Raw genomic sequence first — 16,662 nt, forward strand, 5'->3', positions numbered from 1 at the left:
CCTAAGAAGGAAGCACCTGGATGACATTAGGCCAATTCTACATGAAGCGGAGGAGAGAGTGTTCTTAGTGGAAGAACATTTCTGACGACAAGCGTTACTGGGCTTCACAGGAACTTCACAGTGCTAGGAGATGGCATGTTAGAGCACCATGAGTCAGCCTACTAACACGCCAACACAGTCCAAATAGATCTTCCCCACAGCAAGGCAAAGCAAATATTGGGAGAGCTCCATACAGGATCTTGGGAGGACAACTGGGTGACAACAAAACCCCAGACAGGATCAGACAGTGGTAGTATTAGCTGCATGAGGATGATGTTCAGATATGATGCCAACACCGTGACACCTGTATGGAAAATCAAGGTCTAAACCTAGAGCCTCATGCAACAGTAAGATGCTGAAACACCATTCAAGTAGACCTGCCACTGACACTGCACACTAGAAATTGTCCAAAGGATGACATGCTTATATAGTAACTGTAATCCCTCGGGAGGGGGTAGTTCACATCAGTAGAACAGGTGAAAAATTGAGTGCAGAACACAAGCAGACATGAAGTAGTCAGTACACCACAGACAATTCAGTTCAATGTAGTGCAGACAGAAGATGAAGGAAAAGGGAAGTGCAGTGACTGAGTAGTGGCATAACTGCAAAGTAATGAATGGAAAATGACTGGTCTCCAGAGCATCAAATTTAAGGATGATGAGGCAATATCTGTTAAAATGTACATAAACACTACAAATGACTATATAAAATTAAACAACAGAGCCTTAGATCTCAACATTATGAAGCAAGGACAACTTCAATTAATCAGTAATATCAACATAAAAACCTGCAGACTGTAGAAAATTTAAGAATGAGTCTCTTTACATAGCAGAATGATTACTTTAGGCATTCAGTTACAAACCTCCTGTTCACATTCACACAGAATAAACCAATGCAATGTTTCATAGTTTATTATTTCAATATACTAATTGTTAATTATTTACTTTATATTATAACATGTGACTTTCAATCATCTGTATGTTTAGAAATACATAACATAACGCTTGTGCTAATATATGATGCAGGTAACAGGTTATCCAAATTCAAGATTTTTGCAACACAGGTAGGCCTGGAAGTGCAAGTTATATAATGAGAATGTGCTGACGCTCAGCATAAAGATTGATGAAGACTGTTGATAATTACATCTTCAAGAACTGTAAACCAAATCATCTCAAGAAAATTACTCACTTTAAAAATAAACTGTCATACAGATGCCCTGAGGTACCAAGTTCTTAAACTTTATGGCTGAATTTGTCTGGTGATTCTAACTACAAAACTTAATTTAAAATTCTGAAGAAATAAATAAAATATTTTATTCTACTGTGCGGATATTAAATTCACACATTTCTGCTGGTCAGAACAATAACCAAAACTAGAAGACAACAATTTCACTGATACAATACCACTGAATTAAATGAAATTTAAATGAAGTCCGGAACTTTGACACGCCAGAAAAGAAGACTTAAACAGAAGTACACAGCACAGTCATTCAGTAAATGACATGAGTGACGGATGTACTGCATGTGGAGGTAACAGCTTCCTCTAGATTACTGTCCAGTTTTCTGTATGCTGAAGTATTCGGACGTCTTCTGGTACCCCTTCGTGATCTGCCTTCCAGTGCTAGGGCAAGAATCTGTGAAGTATGAATTATTTTAGTCTCAGAATATAATGAAAGCTGTATCTAATATCATAACTTGCACTAAAATAGCTACTCCACACCACATTTCCAAGGACTGGTCACATTAAACAGGCTGGAAAACAGTCCTGGCATATTCACTTTGTTAGTGCCACTTAATTTGTGAGATAACAGCATAAGAATTCCATTTGTTTAATTACCTTGAAAATCATTAAGATTTTTAGAAAAGTGTACTGGACAATACAATTAGTAGCGTAGTTGGTTGAGGCACTATGCTACAAGCCAGAAGGTCGCGGGTTCAAATCTCGATGAGGTCATTGGATTTTTTTCAACTGACCTAATCCTTCCAGCCGCACCATGGCACTCAGCCTCTAACAGAAATGAGTACCACAAATATTCTTGGAGCTAAAGGAGAGCCGGCATGTAAGGCTCACAACCTTGTCACCATTTATGAGCCAATGGTCTAGAAAATGTGGGAACCTCAACATCTCACAACCCTCACAGCCTGTGACTTTGACTTATTTTTCTCTACAACTTTACCTTGAAAATGTTTCACTCCATGCATGTATGCAGAAAAATACTTAGGTTCCCACTACTGCCACATGGTTTTAACCAAAACTGGAATTTTAGTGAAGGTTCCCACTACTGCCACATGGTTTTAACCAAAACTGGAATTTTAGTGAAACTCCATAATGTTAAATTTCATGAAAACTTGTTTAGCACTTCCCCAGTTGCTATATGCAGAAGATGGAGAGACACACACAGTGAAACTAAAGGGCACATTTTTGCAACTTCTATTGTGACCAAATCAATGATGACAATGAGTACCTTCTAACAGAAAGTAAAATATAAGATACAAAATAAAACAACTCCATAACAAATTCATGCAGATCATAGAGGCATGTCACTTTACATCTGTTGAGCATCATTCAAGACGAAAATAAATCAGACACAGAAACAGTGAAATGGAGACATTACATTATTCAAATCATTTTCATTCAAGGAAAAAATTTGGAAACATGTAGGTTCCAAAATTATATTAACCCACTGTGAACGGGGTTATCAGGTAGAGAAAAGTACATGGAAAATGGAATTATTTCTGGAAAAAATCAGGACATGATTAAAAAATATTCCACTGCCACCAAGATGCATGATGGATACCGTATTTGCAGAAATGTTACTGAGCCATTCTATGATAAGAGCACAAACTGAACATCACAGCCATATCTGACAAACAGTCTCATAATTACTGATTAACTTGGAAGACGGAATAATTCCACAAGCTGATCCTCAGTCCAACTAAGCATTATACAGTACTCATCCATAAATCACAGCTAATGGTTTAAAATAAAGAGAAACAAATGGTTGAAGAAAGCAGTCTTCTGGGATTTGGCACCGGGCATATGTGGTGTTAACCGACGTTTCGGAGGAACGTATCGCCTACACCTTCAGGGTAGAAGGAAAAATTTAAGAAATTCTCTTCGCTTGCAGATTTCTTATATTTTTCTTTCCACCCTGAAGATGGAGGCGATACGTTCCTCCGAAAAGTTGGTTAACACCACATATACATGGTGCCAAATCCCAGAAGATTGCTTTCTTCATAGTCATTGCCGTGAAAACCTCAAATCTTACAAACAAATGGTTTCTCATGAAATGGGTCTTTGACTTTAATAAGAAGCAAAGTGAAAGGATAGGGGAGGAGAGAAAGAAGTTCCTAGGAGCACTTCCATCTGAAATAAAAGAGTCACAATATGAAGCTGCCCACATATATCTACTTCTTATATACTTCCCATCCTTTCATGTCTTGGAGCACCGCCTAGGCACAGAGACAACTTAACATCTCTAATGTACAATAAGTAACAGCAATACATCAACTACTACAGTTACATTACAGTACTTACTTACTTACTTACCTATAGAGCTGAGCCCTTCTTGAGGAGAAGCCAAGTCTGCAACTACTCAAGAATTTCCCAGCATTTTATGGAACCTGAAGGTTCATTACCATGTTCACAAGAGCCCTCCACTGGTCCCTATCCTGAGCCAGATAAATCCAATCCATACCATCCCATCCTATCTCTCTGAGATCCATTCTAATATTGTTCACCCATCTATGCCTTCATCTTCCCAGTGGTCTCTTTCTTTCTGGCTTTCCCATAATATCCTACATGCATTCCTCTTGCCCTTATTCGTGCTACATGCCCTGCCCATCTCATTCTCCTTGACTTGATCATTCTAATTATACTTGGAGAAGAGTACAAGTTTAGAAGCTCCTCATTATGCAGTTTTCTCCAACCTCTCGTCATTTCATCCCTCTTCAGTCCAAATATTCTCCTCAACACCCTGTTCTCAAACACCCTCAGTCTATGTTCCTCCCTTAATGTCAGAGACAAAGTTTCACACCCATACAGAACAACAGGCAAAATCTGACAAAATAAGAAAGGATGGTGGCAGAAGAACTGTCATAATAAGATAATGAAAATAAGTGATCATTAATAATTATCTACAACAGCTGCAAAGCCAAGTCACATCATATTTCAGCATGTTCTGCACAATATACTCACTTGCAATGCAGTTACAATTCGATGCCTACAAGTTGGTGTCAGAATATTTTTAATAAGACTGTCAATGGATGTTCCCCCTTTAACCTCCCTAATATACTGGAGTTCAGGATAAGTACCACAGATCTGGTAGAACAAGATATCAACAAGATATTCCCCTTTTTTGCCAAAAGGCTGAAATTAATTTATTCAACAAAAAAACCTTCTATGTGTCAACCTTCAGCTTCTGCATATACCTTATACTCTGAGGGTATTTTTACACAAACACACAGCTACAGTCCTGAATTTGCAAATTGTATATATGGTTTTGTATGACTACAGCTTTAAACAGTTTGGATGTAGCATAAGCTTCTGATATACTAAAATATATCACTTTTATGTCACCTTTACACCCTGCTGCAAGCCTGTTACATAAAAGTTTCATTATTACTTTTTATAAGGCACTGTAAACCCAGGGTATATTCAGTGGCATCAACTCCAAAATCAATGCTTAAAAAATTACTGTGTGTAATATTTCCTGGTTAAGCTCAGCAGTTCAATTCTCCAGTACACCTAAACTTATCTTCAAAGTACCGAATCATTCATATATACTGTATCACAAACAAGGCCATGTGTGAAAAAATGGGCAATGCCTTTACCACAACAGGAGCTGCAGGCTAACCAAGCAGCATTGATGATCAGAAACAGCTAAATGCAGTTAACAATATGCTTGATTGCTTCTACTCTGCAGTGATGCTGACTGAAACAAACTTTACAACTGAGGAGAACAAGATATAGGTAATACAGAGAAACTGCAACAAATCTCCAAATTTCAGTAAAACTGCACTTATGAGGACCTCACAATATAAAATTTGGTGTATGCACTTATTCTGTCTTTACATAACCTTCCTTTTTGACACAAAATACAAGGTGCAACAATTTAATTCCCAGAACGTCCACAGCATGTCACTAGGTGTTGAGTCAGGCAAACTCATGTACCCACACAGACTGGACATGTTCCAACTTGTGTTTACATGAGCCACAAACCAAATGAATCATTCGTTCCCAAGCACCAGAGGAAGTAGTACATGTCCATGGTATATTGTTGGCGGAAAAATGAGCAAGAAGGACATGGAGCATCGGATAAACATAAAGTTTTATGTGAAGACTGGTAAAAGTGCTAGTGAAATGTTAGCCCTATTAACAATGGCTTATGGTGAATACACTATCAAGAAATCGAGTGTTTTTGAATGGCATAGGCAGTTCAAGGAAAGGCAAGATGTGCAAGATGACCCAAGAAGTGAGCAGCCAAAAACACAAAGGACAGATGTAAATGTGGACAGAGTATGAACCTTGGTGCCCTCAAATCAAAGATTAGGTGTAAGACTAATAACAGAAGAACTAAATACGAATAGGGAAACAATGCAACAGATTATTACAGATGATTTGGTAACGAGAAATATTTCCGCAAACATGGTGTCTCGAATATTGACAGATGACCAGAAACAACATCGGCTTCACATTTCATCTGATATTTTACACAATACAGATATGTCTGACATGGTCATTATTGGTGATGAAATGTGGTGTTTTCAATACAACCCAGAAAGAAAACGTCAGAGCATGCAGTTTAAAAACACAGAATTCACCTCAACCGAAAAAAGTACACATCTCACTTGAATGTCAAGACCATGCTTGTGTGTTTCTTCGATCACAAGGGGATAGTTCACTATGAATTCAGTGCATAAAAACAAACAGTGAATCAACAGTGTAACTTGGAAGTGCTGACACGTTTACAGGAATCTGTTTGGAGGAAAAGACCCAAACTCTGGCTTGACAAGTGGATTCTTCACCATGACAATGCCCCTGCGCATGATGTGTCAAGAGTTCACAAGTTCCTGGCCAAGAGATCCATTACAAAAATGGACCATCCACCTTATTCACTTGACTTAGCCCCATGCGATTTTTGGCTCTTTCCAAAATTAAAAAAATGCCCTGAAAGGACAAAGATTTTCTGACATTCCTGACATCCAACACTGTTACTGCGAGGTACACCATAACACGATTTTCAAGACTGTTTCTGGCAGTGGCACCAACGTCCCACAAAGTGCACAGCTCCACAAGGAGAGTATTTAAAAGGTGACACTAGCCGTTAGTGCATAGGTAAGTAAATTCTGTTTTCACAGGGCCATTCCAGGAATTAAACTGTTGCACCATGTACATCTAGCCAGCTGCCATAACATGGAAAAGAATGAATGAATCTAACTTCCATACCTTTTGTTTATTATGGAATACCAAATACCCAATGATGCAGATTACCACCATTGTCATAAAATATGCATAAAAGTGAGAATCTTCTGCATCTCCTAATTGGTTAAATTGGGCAGTGTTGCCATTTGCTGCTTCTTCTTGGTGTTCATTTTCTTTTGGGATTTCTTCACCCCCTTCACCTTGTTCAGTCTGTTCAGCCTGTTCATCCTGTTCAGCCTGTTCACTTTGTTCAATCTGGTCCACTGGAACAAAGAAGAAAACAAATTCCTTTCTTGGCTTTGTCAAATCTTTTAGAATAAGATTATAAAATATTCCTTAAATAGTAACTATAATAAACAAACGACCTGCATAAAGAAACCTGAAGCACATCACTACAATGAAGCATCAAAACCCTACAGTTTTTTCCTGACCTTACAGAAAAAAAAATGTATATAAATATTATTTGTAAAATAAAATGTAATCTGAACAATTGGTCATGACAATAAAATGGTGAAGTGAAGAGATTTTTATTTATGATGATGAATTGATGTGGCCTGTGACAAGTCATCCATTAGATTTTAGTATCATTCCATTTTACAAAATGGCGCTGAAATATGAGCAGTACTCTTGGAGATGAAATATGCTGGCATAACTTCCCCATTATGCATCCATTTCATATATTTTGAGGAAAATTGACATGAAAACCACATATCCTAAGCACGGGCCATGTTTGTGAACCACATAGTATGTTACTTCATACAGTTTATTAAAGATAACACCATTTACAATCCAAACCATTTCTAGCGACTGCTAAATATACCATTATTCTTAACGGTTTCATCTGTTGTTAATAGATTTTATAATCTTACAAGAGATTATTTTGACTTTATGACAGCTAAATATACTACCTAACTCCATAAGCAGTGTCTTTCTTGAGCAGTTAATAACCACACCCTGTCTTTGGCCAAATGAAATCAATTCCATCATCACACCCTAATTCTTTACAAGACATTTTAAATCATCGCCCCATATAAATCCTAGGTCAACTATTTTTTTTTATTGCTAGTGGGACGGGACTAAGTGCCTTGTACTGTGGCCACTTCTGGCCTATTGTACCAGCCCAAGATGATAGGTGAAGGTGATTGTGGAGCAACTGATGGAATGAAGATTGGCAGGGGAAACCAAAGTACTCAGAGAAAATCTGCCCCAGTGCCACTTCGTCCACCACAAATCCCACTTGACCAGACCCGGGGTCGAACCCAGGCCACCACAGTGGGAGGCCTGCGACTAACCACTTGAGCTATGGCGCAGCCTTATATACATTATAAATATCCTTCAAATTAAATGACTTCATGCTCAAATGGTTCACATAACCCCATCACACTGCAGTCCCAATCTGATACTTCTTAAAAATAATTACATGATCATGTTCTCCTTTTTTAATTAAAACTCTGCAGTTTGAGAAATGCAAGGTCAAATTAAAATTTAAAGAAATTGAGAAAGCAACTCTGCTGAACATGTGGGGCGGCATAATGTAACTCTACTGAACATACTGGGGTGATAGGTCTTTAGAAAGAACATTTTATTATATTACAGTTATTCATTGCTTCATTGTAATCTGATGGAACTGGTGCCACTATGTTAAAGCATTCCTTTTAAGAGTTTATGAGGGTAAACAGTAGCGTAGTTGGTTGAGGCACTATGATACAAGCCAGAAGGTCGTGGGATCAAATTCTGATGAGGTGGATTTTTTTTCAATTTACCTAATCCTTCCAGCTGGCATTATGGTCCTGGGGTCAAATGAGCCTCTAATAGAAATGAGTACCAGGAATATTCTTGGGCGTAAAAGGCGGCCAGCACATAAGGCTGACAACCTTACCACCATCTATGAGCCGACTGCCTAGAAAATGTGGGAACCTCTACATCTCACAACCGTATGGGCCTCCACAGCCTGTTATAGAGATACCTTTATTTTACTGATGTAAAAATATATATAAACCGATTCATTCCAGTATCATTGTTTTGTCATGAAAAGTCTGAATTCACATATCCTTCTGGGTGAATGCAAGTCAATAATCTCAGTGGTAAGTTTCATCCACTTAAGATTTTATTTAGTTTAGTGTTCAAATTCGCTGTTCTCCTCCCCCTTCCCCCCACACAAAAAAAAACCTTCAACAGGAATTTTAATTTACTATACCTTTTATCACAGTTTTAAACACTGTCTACATAACTTGGAGAGATACCTAAAAAATACACTGTTTTAGTATAGAAGTAAATAAAGATCTATACAAATATTCCCTAGTGCAGATTCTCTGTAAATGTGCATGAAAATATCCAACATAAATACACACTCAATACAAAAAATATGTAGAGCACTTACCTGGAATTTCCACATTTGTACTATCTTCACTCTGTTCATGTTCATCATCATTTGCCTTGTTATATACCATGTCAGTATTTTGTGATTTGTTGTATTTCTTTTCGGTGGGCACAACAGACTCCTTATTATCAACATTCTTGTTCTGGTCTTCTGGATTTGTCAAATCAACACCACCAGAGGGCTTGTATTTCTTTTCGTTGGGCAGAACAGACTCCTTACTATCAACATTCTTGTTCTGTGCTTCTGGATTTGTCAAATCAACACCACCAGAGTGCTTGTATTTCTTTTCATTGGGCAGAACAGACTCCTTATTATCAACATTCTTGTTCTGTGCTTCTGGAGTCGTCAAATCAACACCACCAGAGGGCTTGTATTTCTTTTCGTTGGGCAGAACAGACTCCTTATTATCAACACTGTTTTGCGCTTCTGGATTTGGCAAATCAACACCACCAGAGGGCTTGTATTTCTTTTCATTGGGCAGAACAGACTCCTTACTATCAACATTGTTTTGCGCTTCTGCATTTGGCAAATCAACACCACCAGAGGGCTTGTATTTCTTTTCATTGGGCAGAACAGACTCCTTATTATCAACATTCTTGTTCTGTGCTTCTGGAGTTGTCAAATCAACACCACCAGAGGGTTTGTTTTCAGATATTGATGCTGCACTGCCCTTTGATTCTGGATCGGCAGTCTTTTCTGAGCTTCCTTCATGTTTCTCAGCTCCTAATCCAAGTTTAGTATTTTTATTAAGTGAAGATGTAGTATTGATGCCAGTTACTTCATCTGAATGGTTATTACTCTTCTTGATATGGATCTCTTTTGTAACATTAGTTTGCATATCAACAGCTGAATTTGACTTAGTGATGTCAGCATTTGCTTCAGAGTGGTTATGAAGAGGCTTATGACCAGCAATCTTATGAGTTACTTGGGTCTTCTTGTCATTATGAGCCGTTTCTGTTTGTTCTTGCTTTCGTTTTGATAGTTCTGGGCCAGCTGCAGAGGTTGGGTCACCAGTTTCTTTCTGGAAGTCTTTGGCTTTCTTAATACTTGTCTCATTTTCTTTTCCATGGCCCTGTGACTTTACTTGAGATTCAGGATTTCCACTAAGCGATATATCTGAAACCAAGCATTCATTTCAAACAAATTCAAACTCCAAAACAAACTTCATTTACAGAAACATAAGAAATGATATATGAGAGGATTAAGTATACAGTAAAAAATTAAAAACTTTGGATTAAAGGAAAGGAAGAACAGGAAAACCTCCTTTACTAAGATTGTTACCAAAACAGAGATCATCCCTGTTACTACACCAAAACGAACTTATGAGGTAACAAGCATTTTAGGAATGAAGTTATAATTTGTCATGTGTAAATATTCCATTAATTTCACTCATCACCTGATAATTAATATCAAACCAGATGAGATGGCATCAGGTTTTTTATACCTTGTATATTATTTGCAAGGAAATGTTTTATGAAACAGATTTTTGGCATTTAACTTAATTTAATCATTTTACTCAAAGTGACTGGCAATTTTGCCTGTTTTACCAAGAACAACTTAAATTTCCATGAAACATCAATATTCTGCTTTAAAGATGTCTACTGTCAAAGTCCCGCCCCGTCCCATTCCCATGCACTGTACAAGTACAAAGTTAGTGAATAACTTCTGGATAATGCAGGGAATAAGAATATCTTGTAAAAAGAAAAATATCCCTCACATCCTTACTAGAAATTGAAACTGCACATTACTAAAAAAATATTACAATCAATATTGCACCATCCTACGGAAAATCATGAGAAATACAGAATATAATTATTATAACAGCTTATTAATGACAGTTACAAACAGATCTAAAACAACTTGGAGCATTGTAAACAATGAAATGGGAAAAGTAAAAAATAATAAAAACATGCCTTTAATTTTCTCATCAAGCAACTCTTGTATTCAACTGGATTTAGCAGCTGAAGCTTTTTATAATTATTTTTAGGTGCAGTTTAGAAACTGAATATTGGAAAGGGTAACATTTATTCTGCCCTTTTATCCCTTAATAATTCTTCCTCCAAAGATTTTCCTGTTATAATTATTCCAATAACTGAATCTGAAGCTATTATTACACTTTCATCCTTAAAGAATAACAGCTAAAAACGATATGATGGTATTTCAAATAGAATCTTAAGATTCTGTGGAAATTCCTTGGTAAACCTTTAGCATATTTTTTCTTAATAAATCCTTAACAGTAGGTAAATTTCCAGATCATTTGAAATATTCAGTTGTTAACCCATTATTTAAAAAAGGAAGGAAGTCTGAATTAACTAACTACAGACCTATTTCCTTGCTCACCTGTTTTTCAAAGGGTTTTTAACTACTGATTTATTGTAGGCTTAATCAGTATTTCCATATTCACAATATCTTTGTTAATGCTAAACATAAACTTACTGAAATTATTTTAAATGCTTGAAACAACAGATACATTGCATTTGGACCTGAGTAAGCGTTTGATTGTGTAAATCACGAATTACTGCTAAAACAAATGCAATTTTACAGTGTCAAAGCTTACTGTTAGTTGTTTAAGTCATACTTGTACAATGGTAAACAAAGAATGGAACTGAAGTTTTCAGGTACATGTAATTATCCTTCATCTTGAAAAACTATTAAATCTGGGGTACCTCAGGGATCAGTATGGGGGCCACATCTTCTTAACTTCATATTAATAATGTTGCAGGTTTATTTGATAACAACTCTGAGATAATATTGTGACAGCCCAAACCTTTTACAACTCTTCAAGGGATGCTATGGTCCTCTTTAGCCATTTCAGTGGGGTGACTGATTTATTGGGGAGACCGATTCATTAGCATGTTATGACTTGCTTTTCACATTTGGACAGAAACAACTGCCTTGTTTTGTTACCTGCAGCTTGGGTGACCGGAAAAGGGATGAGGCCACCACGGGAGACAAGTCTGTAGTTTGCCGAAGATGTAAATTTTGTTTTGCTGATAGTGTAGCTGTTATAAAAGTGTCTTCGGAAGGGTGTAATTGGACCTTAAACTAAGAAACAACCGCTTTCACATGTGGGGTACCAGGTTCTATATCTTTGGATATCTTTATTCTCAAAGTTCGTTATGTGATTGTCTAGTGCTGATTGCATGATGGATTTGGCCAGTTAAAATCAGCCAATACGAAACTATACTTGTCTGGGAGAGAGGCCGTCAATTCAAATCCTATACAGCCTTGACTGACAGAGGCCCTGTATATATTTCGTATAAAGATATTAACGTATTTAATATGAAAAATGTAAATATCCTTTACATTATGACAAATGACTCACTACTACAGACAATGACTCAGTACATCAGATTTTGCCCTATTTCTAGTAGCTTCCGCTATAGTCTAGTATAGTCTAGTATAGTCTAGTCTAGTCTAGTCTAGTCACTTAATCGGTCATATGCCTGACTACCCCCCCAAGTATAAGCATCTTACACTTTCTATGTTGGGCTTCTCCTTGCCCAGCATTACGTTTCGTTATCACGGTTTTGACTTCCACTTGCCGCCTGCATAATTTTGTTATGTACTCGGTTGGTCATGTAATATAGCCTCAGAGCAGACCCATAGCAAACACCACTTCTGACAGTACTTCCACAGTTGCACACGAGCGACTGCCTAGCAACAGCTCCAGTACCATTGTGTATTTACTAAGCTGTTGCCTAGCAATGACCGTTGTCTCGTTGTTTGTTTCATGGCCATTGCCTAGCAATGGATCTATATGCCACAATATCTTCTATAAGATTCACAATTTTTTTGTCTGAACATCACAGAATTCTTTTTCTCAGTAATGGTAACAATTCTGCTCTAACACTATTGGTAACCTAACAACATTTTAAATTTTGTAGTGTCACATTTTACTTACAACACATGTATACACACAAAGCCCATGTTACATACACAACTTCAATTAAAATGAATAAAATTGATGTACACAATGATAACAGTATGTGCAACTTGCATTCTTTTAAGTGAAGGAGGAGGTTCTTATATAGCCTAACACAACATAACTACAACAGCTATTTTTTTTCGGTTTGACAAATGCACTACTACAATGGATTTAAAGTCACTAACCAGAGTTTTAGCTACACCCACTCACCTCATTCCAAGCTGCATGCATGTAAACACACTAAAACAAACAACACTATAATGAATCAAACAAAATTATACCAAATCATACCACACTATAGAGCACTGCAGAAACTTATCCTTATGGCACAGGCCTAATTTAAGACATCCACGCCATTCCCTTCCTTATAACAGATACCTCAATCATAAAAGAAACCATCATCACTAATCAATGTTGTAATGATTTATGAACTTCAGTATCTTTGTGCCATTTTATCTCACCCTCTTATAAGTCCCACATGCAACAGACATTTCTAATCCAGCTTATAATCATCAGACATGCAGCTTGCACATATCCCTACACAACTTCCATCATTAAAAGCACATATCAACACAAACCACTGGTAGTAAGCTCTTCATCCTTCTCTATAGCAAATTTGTTGTGCAATGATATAGTGGGCCGGGTACCACATGCAATCAAGCAAGACAGACATTGGTAGAATCGGGCACACATATAACAGTCACAAAAAAAAAATGTAACTCACCTTCATTATTAGTCACTGTGAACATATTTGCTGACAAAATATACATACAAATTGGATTGATTAAAGTATCCTGTAAACACGCCTGTTCACAATTAGAAATATTTTCGAATTTGGCCTTGAGGAATGATACAAAGGGTCTCGCTAACTCAGTAGATGGTGCTGGAAGTGTCTTATTAATTTCATTACAGAAAACATCACTACTGATGTTCTGTTTCAAATTAGTAACTTCTTCATTATTTGGTTTATCTTCATGATCTTTCATTTTACAAACACGATCGGCCGATTCGTACAAAACCATACATAAGGCCAAACCGTAATCGACGTATTTGTGTGTGTCGGTTGGCGCTGAAATGGGCCTATCACAATATGATAAATATTCTGAATAGAAAGAAAGTTTCGATATTAAAACCTTATATGCTGTACAATTTCCCGCATCATTTATGAGTGACAGTATGTTTGACTTGTGATTCACGCTGGAACTATTTGTCTGAAGGTGTTGTTGGAGTGGCTGCGATATACTAGCACAATACTCGGATTGTGCTAACAAGAACATTATGAAAACCTGTATATACATGGTCACCTTCGTACAACCTATTATTTACCAGTTCAAAATATTCCACAACCATGCAGACAGACACTATAATTAAATCACATTTCTTTCTCACGTGAAATACACTACATTAACTACGAATCATCCAAAACTCAACACCCCTCACACCCACAATACGCACAATACTATCAACATGCCCAACCTGCTAATTTTTTCCAATGCCAACAGAGTAGCCAACATATATACAAACCACGGAGAATACTATATAGGTCACTTAATCAGGGTGATCTAAATATCGGCCGCAGAGGGCTCCCGGCAATTTAAAAGTCCGTACGTTAAAGGTTAATGGATAAAACGTTGCATGATGTTGATAAGTGGTATGCCTAAACAATTACTGCTGCCAGTTCTAGCACCCTTCATGTAAATTTGTACAGTAAGACTCCTTCCAATGTTCAGGAAATTCTTCCTTATTGCAACAGAATTAATGGGTTTATGGATCTTAGAAAACGTAATGTTTCATCTTCTACTTGAATTAATTCAGTCAGAATTTCATTACTAACTCGCGATGTATATTGTCTAAAATATGAAATAGCAATTTCTGCCTCAGGAGGATTAGGCTTAAGTAGGAATGGCTCCAATGAATTTCTACCTGCCTAATGTCATTGACCCTATGTCCATTGAATACCTGAGAGAAGTAATTCTTCCACATATTCAATATACTGTGGCAATTTACAAGCAGATCACCATTCTCATCCTTTACAAGTTACTTCTAGGTTGATAATTCTACTTTAATTCATTTATTGCTCTATACAAACCTGTAACATAGTTAACAGAGCCTTTGAAAATGGTGCACAGTTCAAATATTTGGGAACAACCATAGCAAATCAAAATTTGATTCAGGAGGAAATTAAGAGGTGACTGAATTCGTGTAATTCTTGCTACCAATCAGCCCAATTGTCTTCTCATCTGCTGTCCGAAAACGTAAAAATGAGAACATACAAAACTATAATTTTGCCAGTGGTTTTGTACAGGTGTGAAACTGTCTCTGACATTAAGATGAAGTGACAGAAGGTTGGAGAAAATTGCATAATGAGGAGCTTCCTAACTTGTACTCTTTGTCAAGTACAATTGGAATGATCAAGTCAAGGAGGATGAGATAGGCAGGGCATGTAGCATGAATGAGGAGAGTAATGCATACTGGATATTGGTGGGAAAGCCAGAAAGAAAGAGACCACTAGGAATACCAAGATATAGGTGGGTGGATAATATTAAAATGAATCTTAGAGAGAAAGGATGGGATGGTATGGACTGGATTGATCTGTCTGAGGACAGGGACCAGTGCAGAGCTCTTGTGAACACAGTACTGAAGCACTGAGTTCCATAAAATGTTGCTAAGTTCTTGAGTAGCTGCATAACTGGCAGCTTCTCAAGAATTGCTCAGCTCCATGAAGTTGGTTAGTTACATAAGTATCTAATGTACTTGTTCTTACTGTGTTGCAAGCAAGTTACCCTCTTTTTGTTCCTAAAATGCCTGCTAGCTTCACATCTCACTAAGCCATGAAGAGGAGTCAGGTATACCAAAGTGTGTATAGCAACAGGCAATAGGTTGGGCAGCCCAGGCTCAATTCCTGGGAGTGCAACAGTCCAGATCTATTGTGGGGTGCAACCAGCCTCCTATGCAATGGGTACTGGTGAATCTTTCTCTTAAGGGGTAGGGGAAAGTGACAGGGGCTTGTAGCTGACCACTCACCTTCGTCTATTGCCAAGTTCAAGAAAGGTGGAACAATACCTCCACTCCCCCACATCTTTATGGCAAAATGTCTAACTACTTAAGCACAGGCAGAACTTTGCCTTTGCCTACGCACTGATTACAGAGCAATTAACATATTCACCAACAATCTCATCAAGTTATCAGTTAAAGCTTACCATGTGTCACTGCTTATTCAATCATAAAAGAATTTATTACACTGGCATAAAACAGGAGAAAAATAAACTTTTTACCTATTAGACTTGGGGGGGGCACGCGGTAGCATAGTTGGTTGAGGCATTATGCTACAAGCCGAAGGTCACGGGATCAAATCCTGATGAGGTGGATTTTTAAATTTACCTAATCCTTCAAGTCGCAATATGGCCCTGTGGTTAACTCAGCCTCTAACAGAAATGAGTACCATGAATATTCTGGGAATATTCTTGGCGGTAAAGGGCAGCCGGCATATTAGGCTGACAACCTTACCGCCATTTATGAGCCATTGTCTAGAAAATGTGGGAACCTCGACCTCTCACAACCCTATGGGCCTCCACGACCTGTTACAGGGATACCTTTACTTCACTTTACCTATTAGATTTGAGGTTACGACAGCAAGGCCTACAAACAGTCTTTTAGTATATGATGCCAGGCAGTCTAGTAGAAGTGTCCTCTGAAACACTGGTACACTCGTACCAGACTACAGAGCCTACAGAGAGCATTATATCCAAGTACGTAGTTTGTACTCTTCATTTTTATCCTCTTTCCTTGTCCTTTTGTAAATGACAAACTAATATTCAATCAGAAGGAATGTGAAATAAGCAGAATATTTATGGGAGAATCAGCATGAAGGTATAAGAACAGTACTCAAATT

The 16,662-nt window shown here is 37.5% G+C and overlaps 1 protein-coding gene across 1 annotated transcript; it reads right to left on the bottom strand.

The window, feature by feature from the left end:
* Positions 1-934: 934 nt before the first annotated feature.
* On the bottom strand, positions 935-14,244 carry LOC111869927. The gene is made up of 4 exons (XM_023861818.2): positions 13,495-14,244; positions 8,843-9,958; positions 6,487-6,725; positions 935-1,672 (listed from the first exon to the last, which is right to left on the bottom strand). The coding sequence occupies exons 1-4, from the start codon at positions 14,066-14,068 to the stop codon at positions 1,529-1,531; spliced, it is 2,073 nt and encodes a 690-aa protein (XP_023717586.1). The 5' UTR covers positions 14,069-14,244; the 3' UTR covers positions 935-1,528.
* Between the last annotated feature and the right edge of the window lie 2,418 nt (positions 14,245-16,662).

This window comes from Cryptotermes secundus, unplaced genomic scaffold, assembly GCF_002891405.2.
Source record: "Cryptotermes secundus unplaced genomic scaffold, Csec_1.0 scaffold979, whole genome shotgun sequence".
Lineage (NCBI taxonomy): Eukaryota > Metazoa > Arthropoda > Insecta > Blattodea > Kalotermitidae > Cryptotermes > Cryptotermes secundus.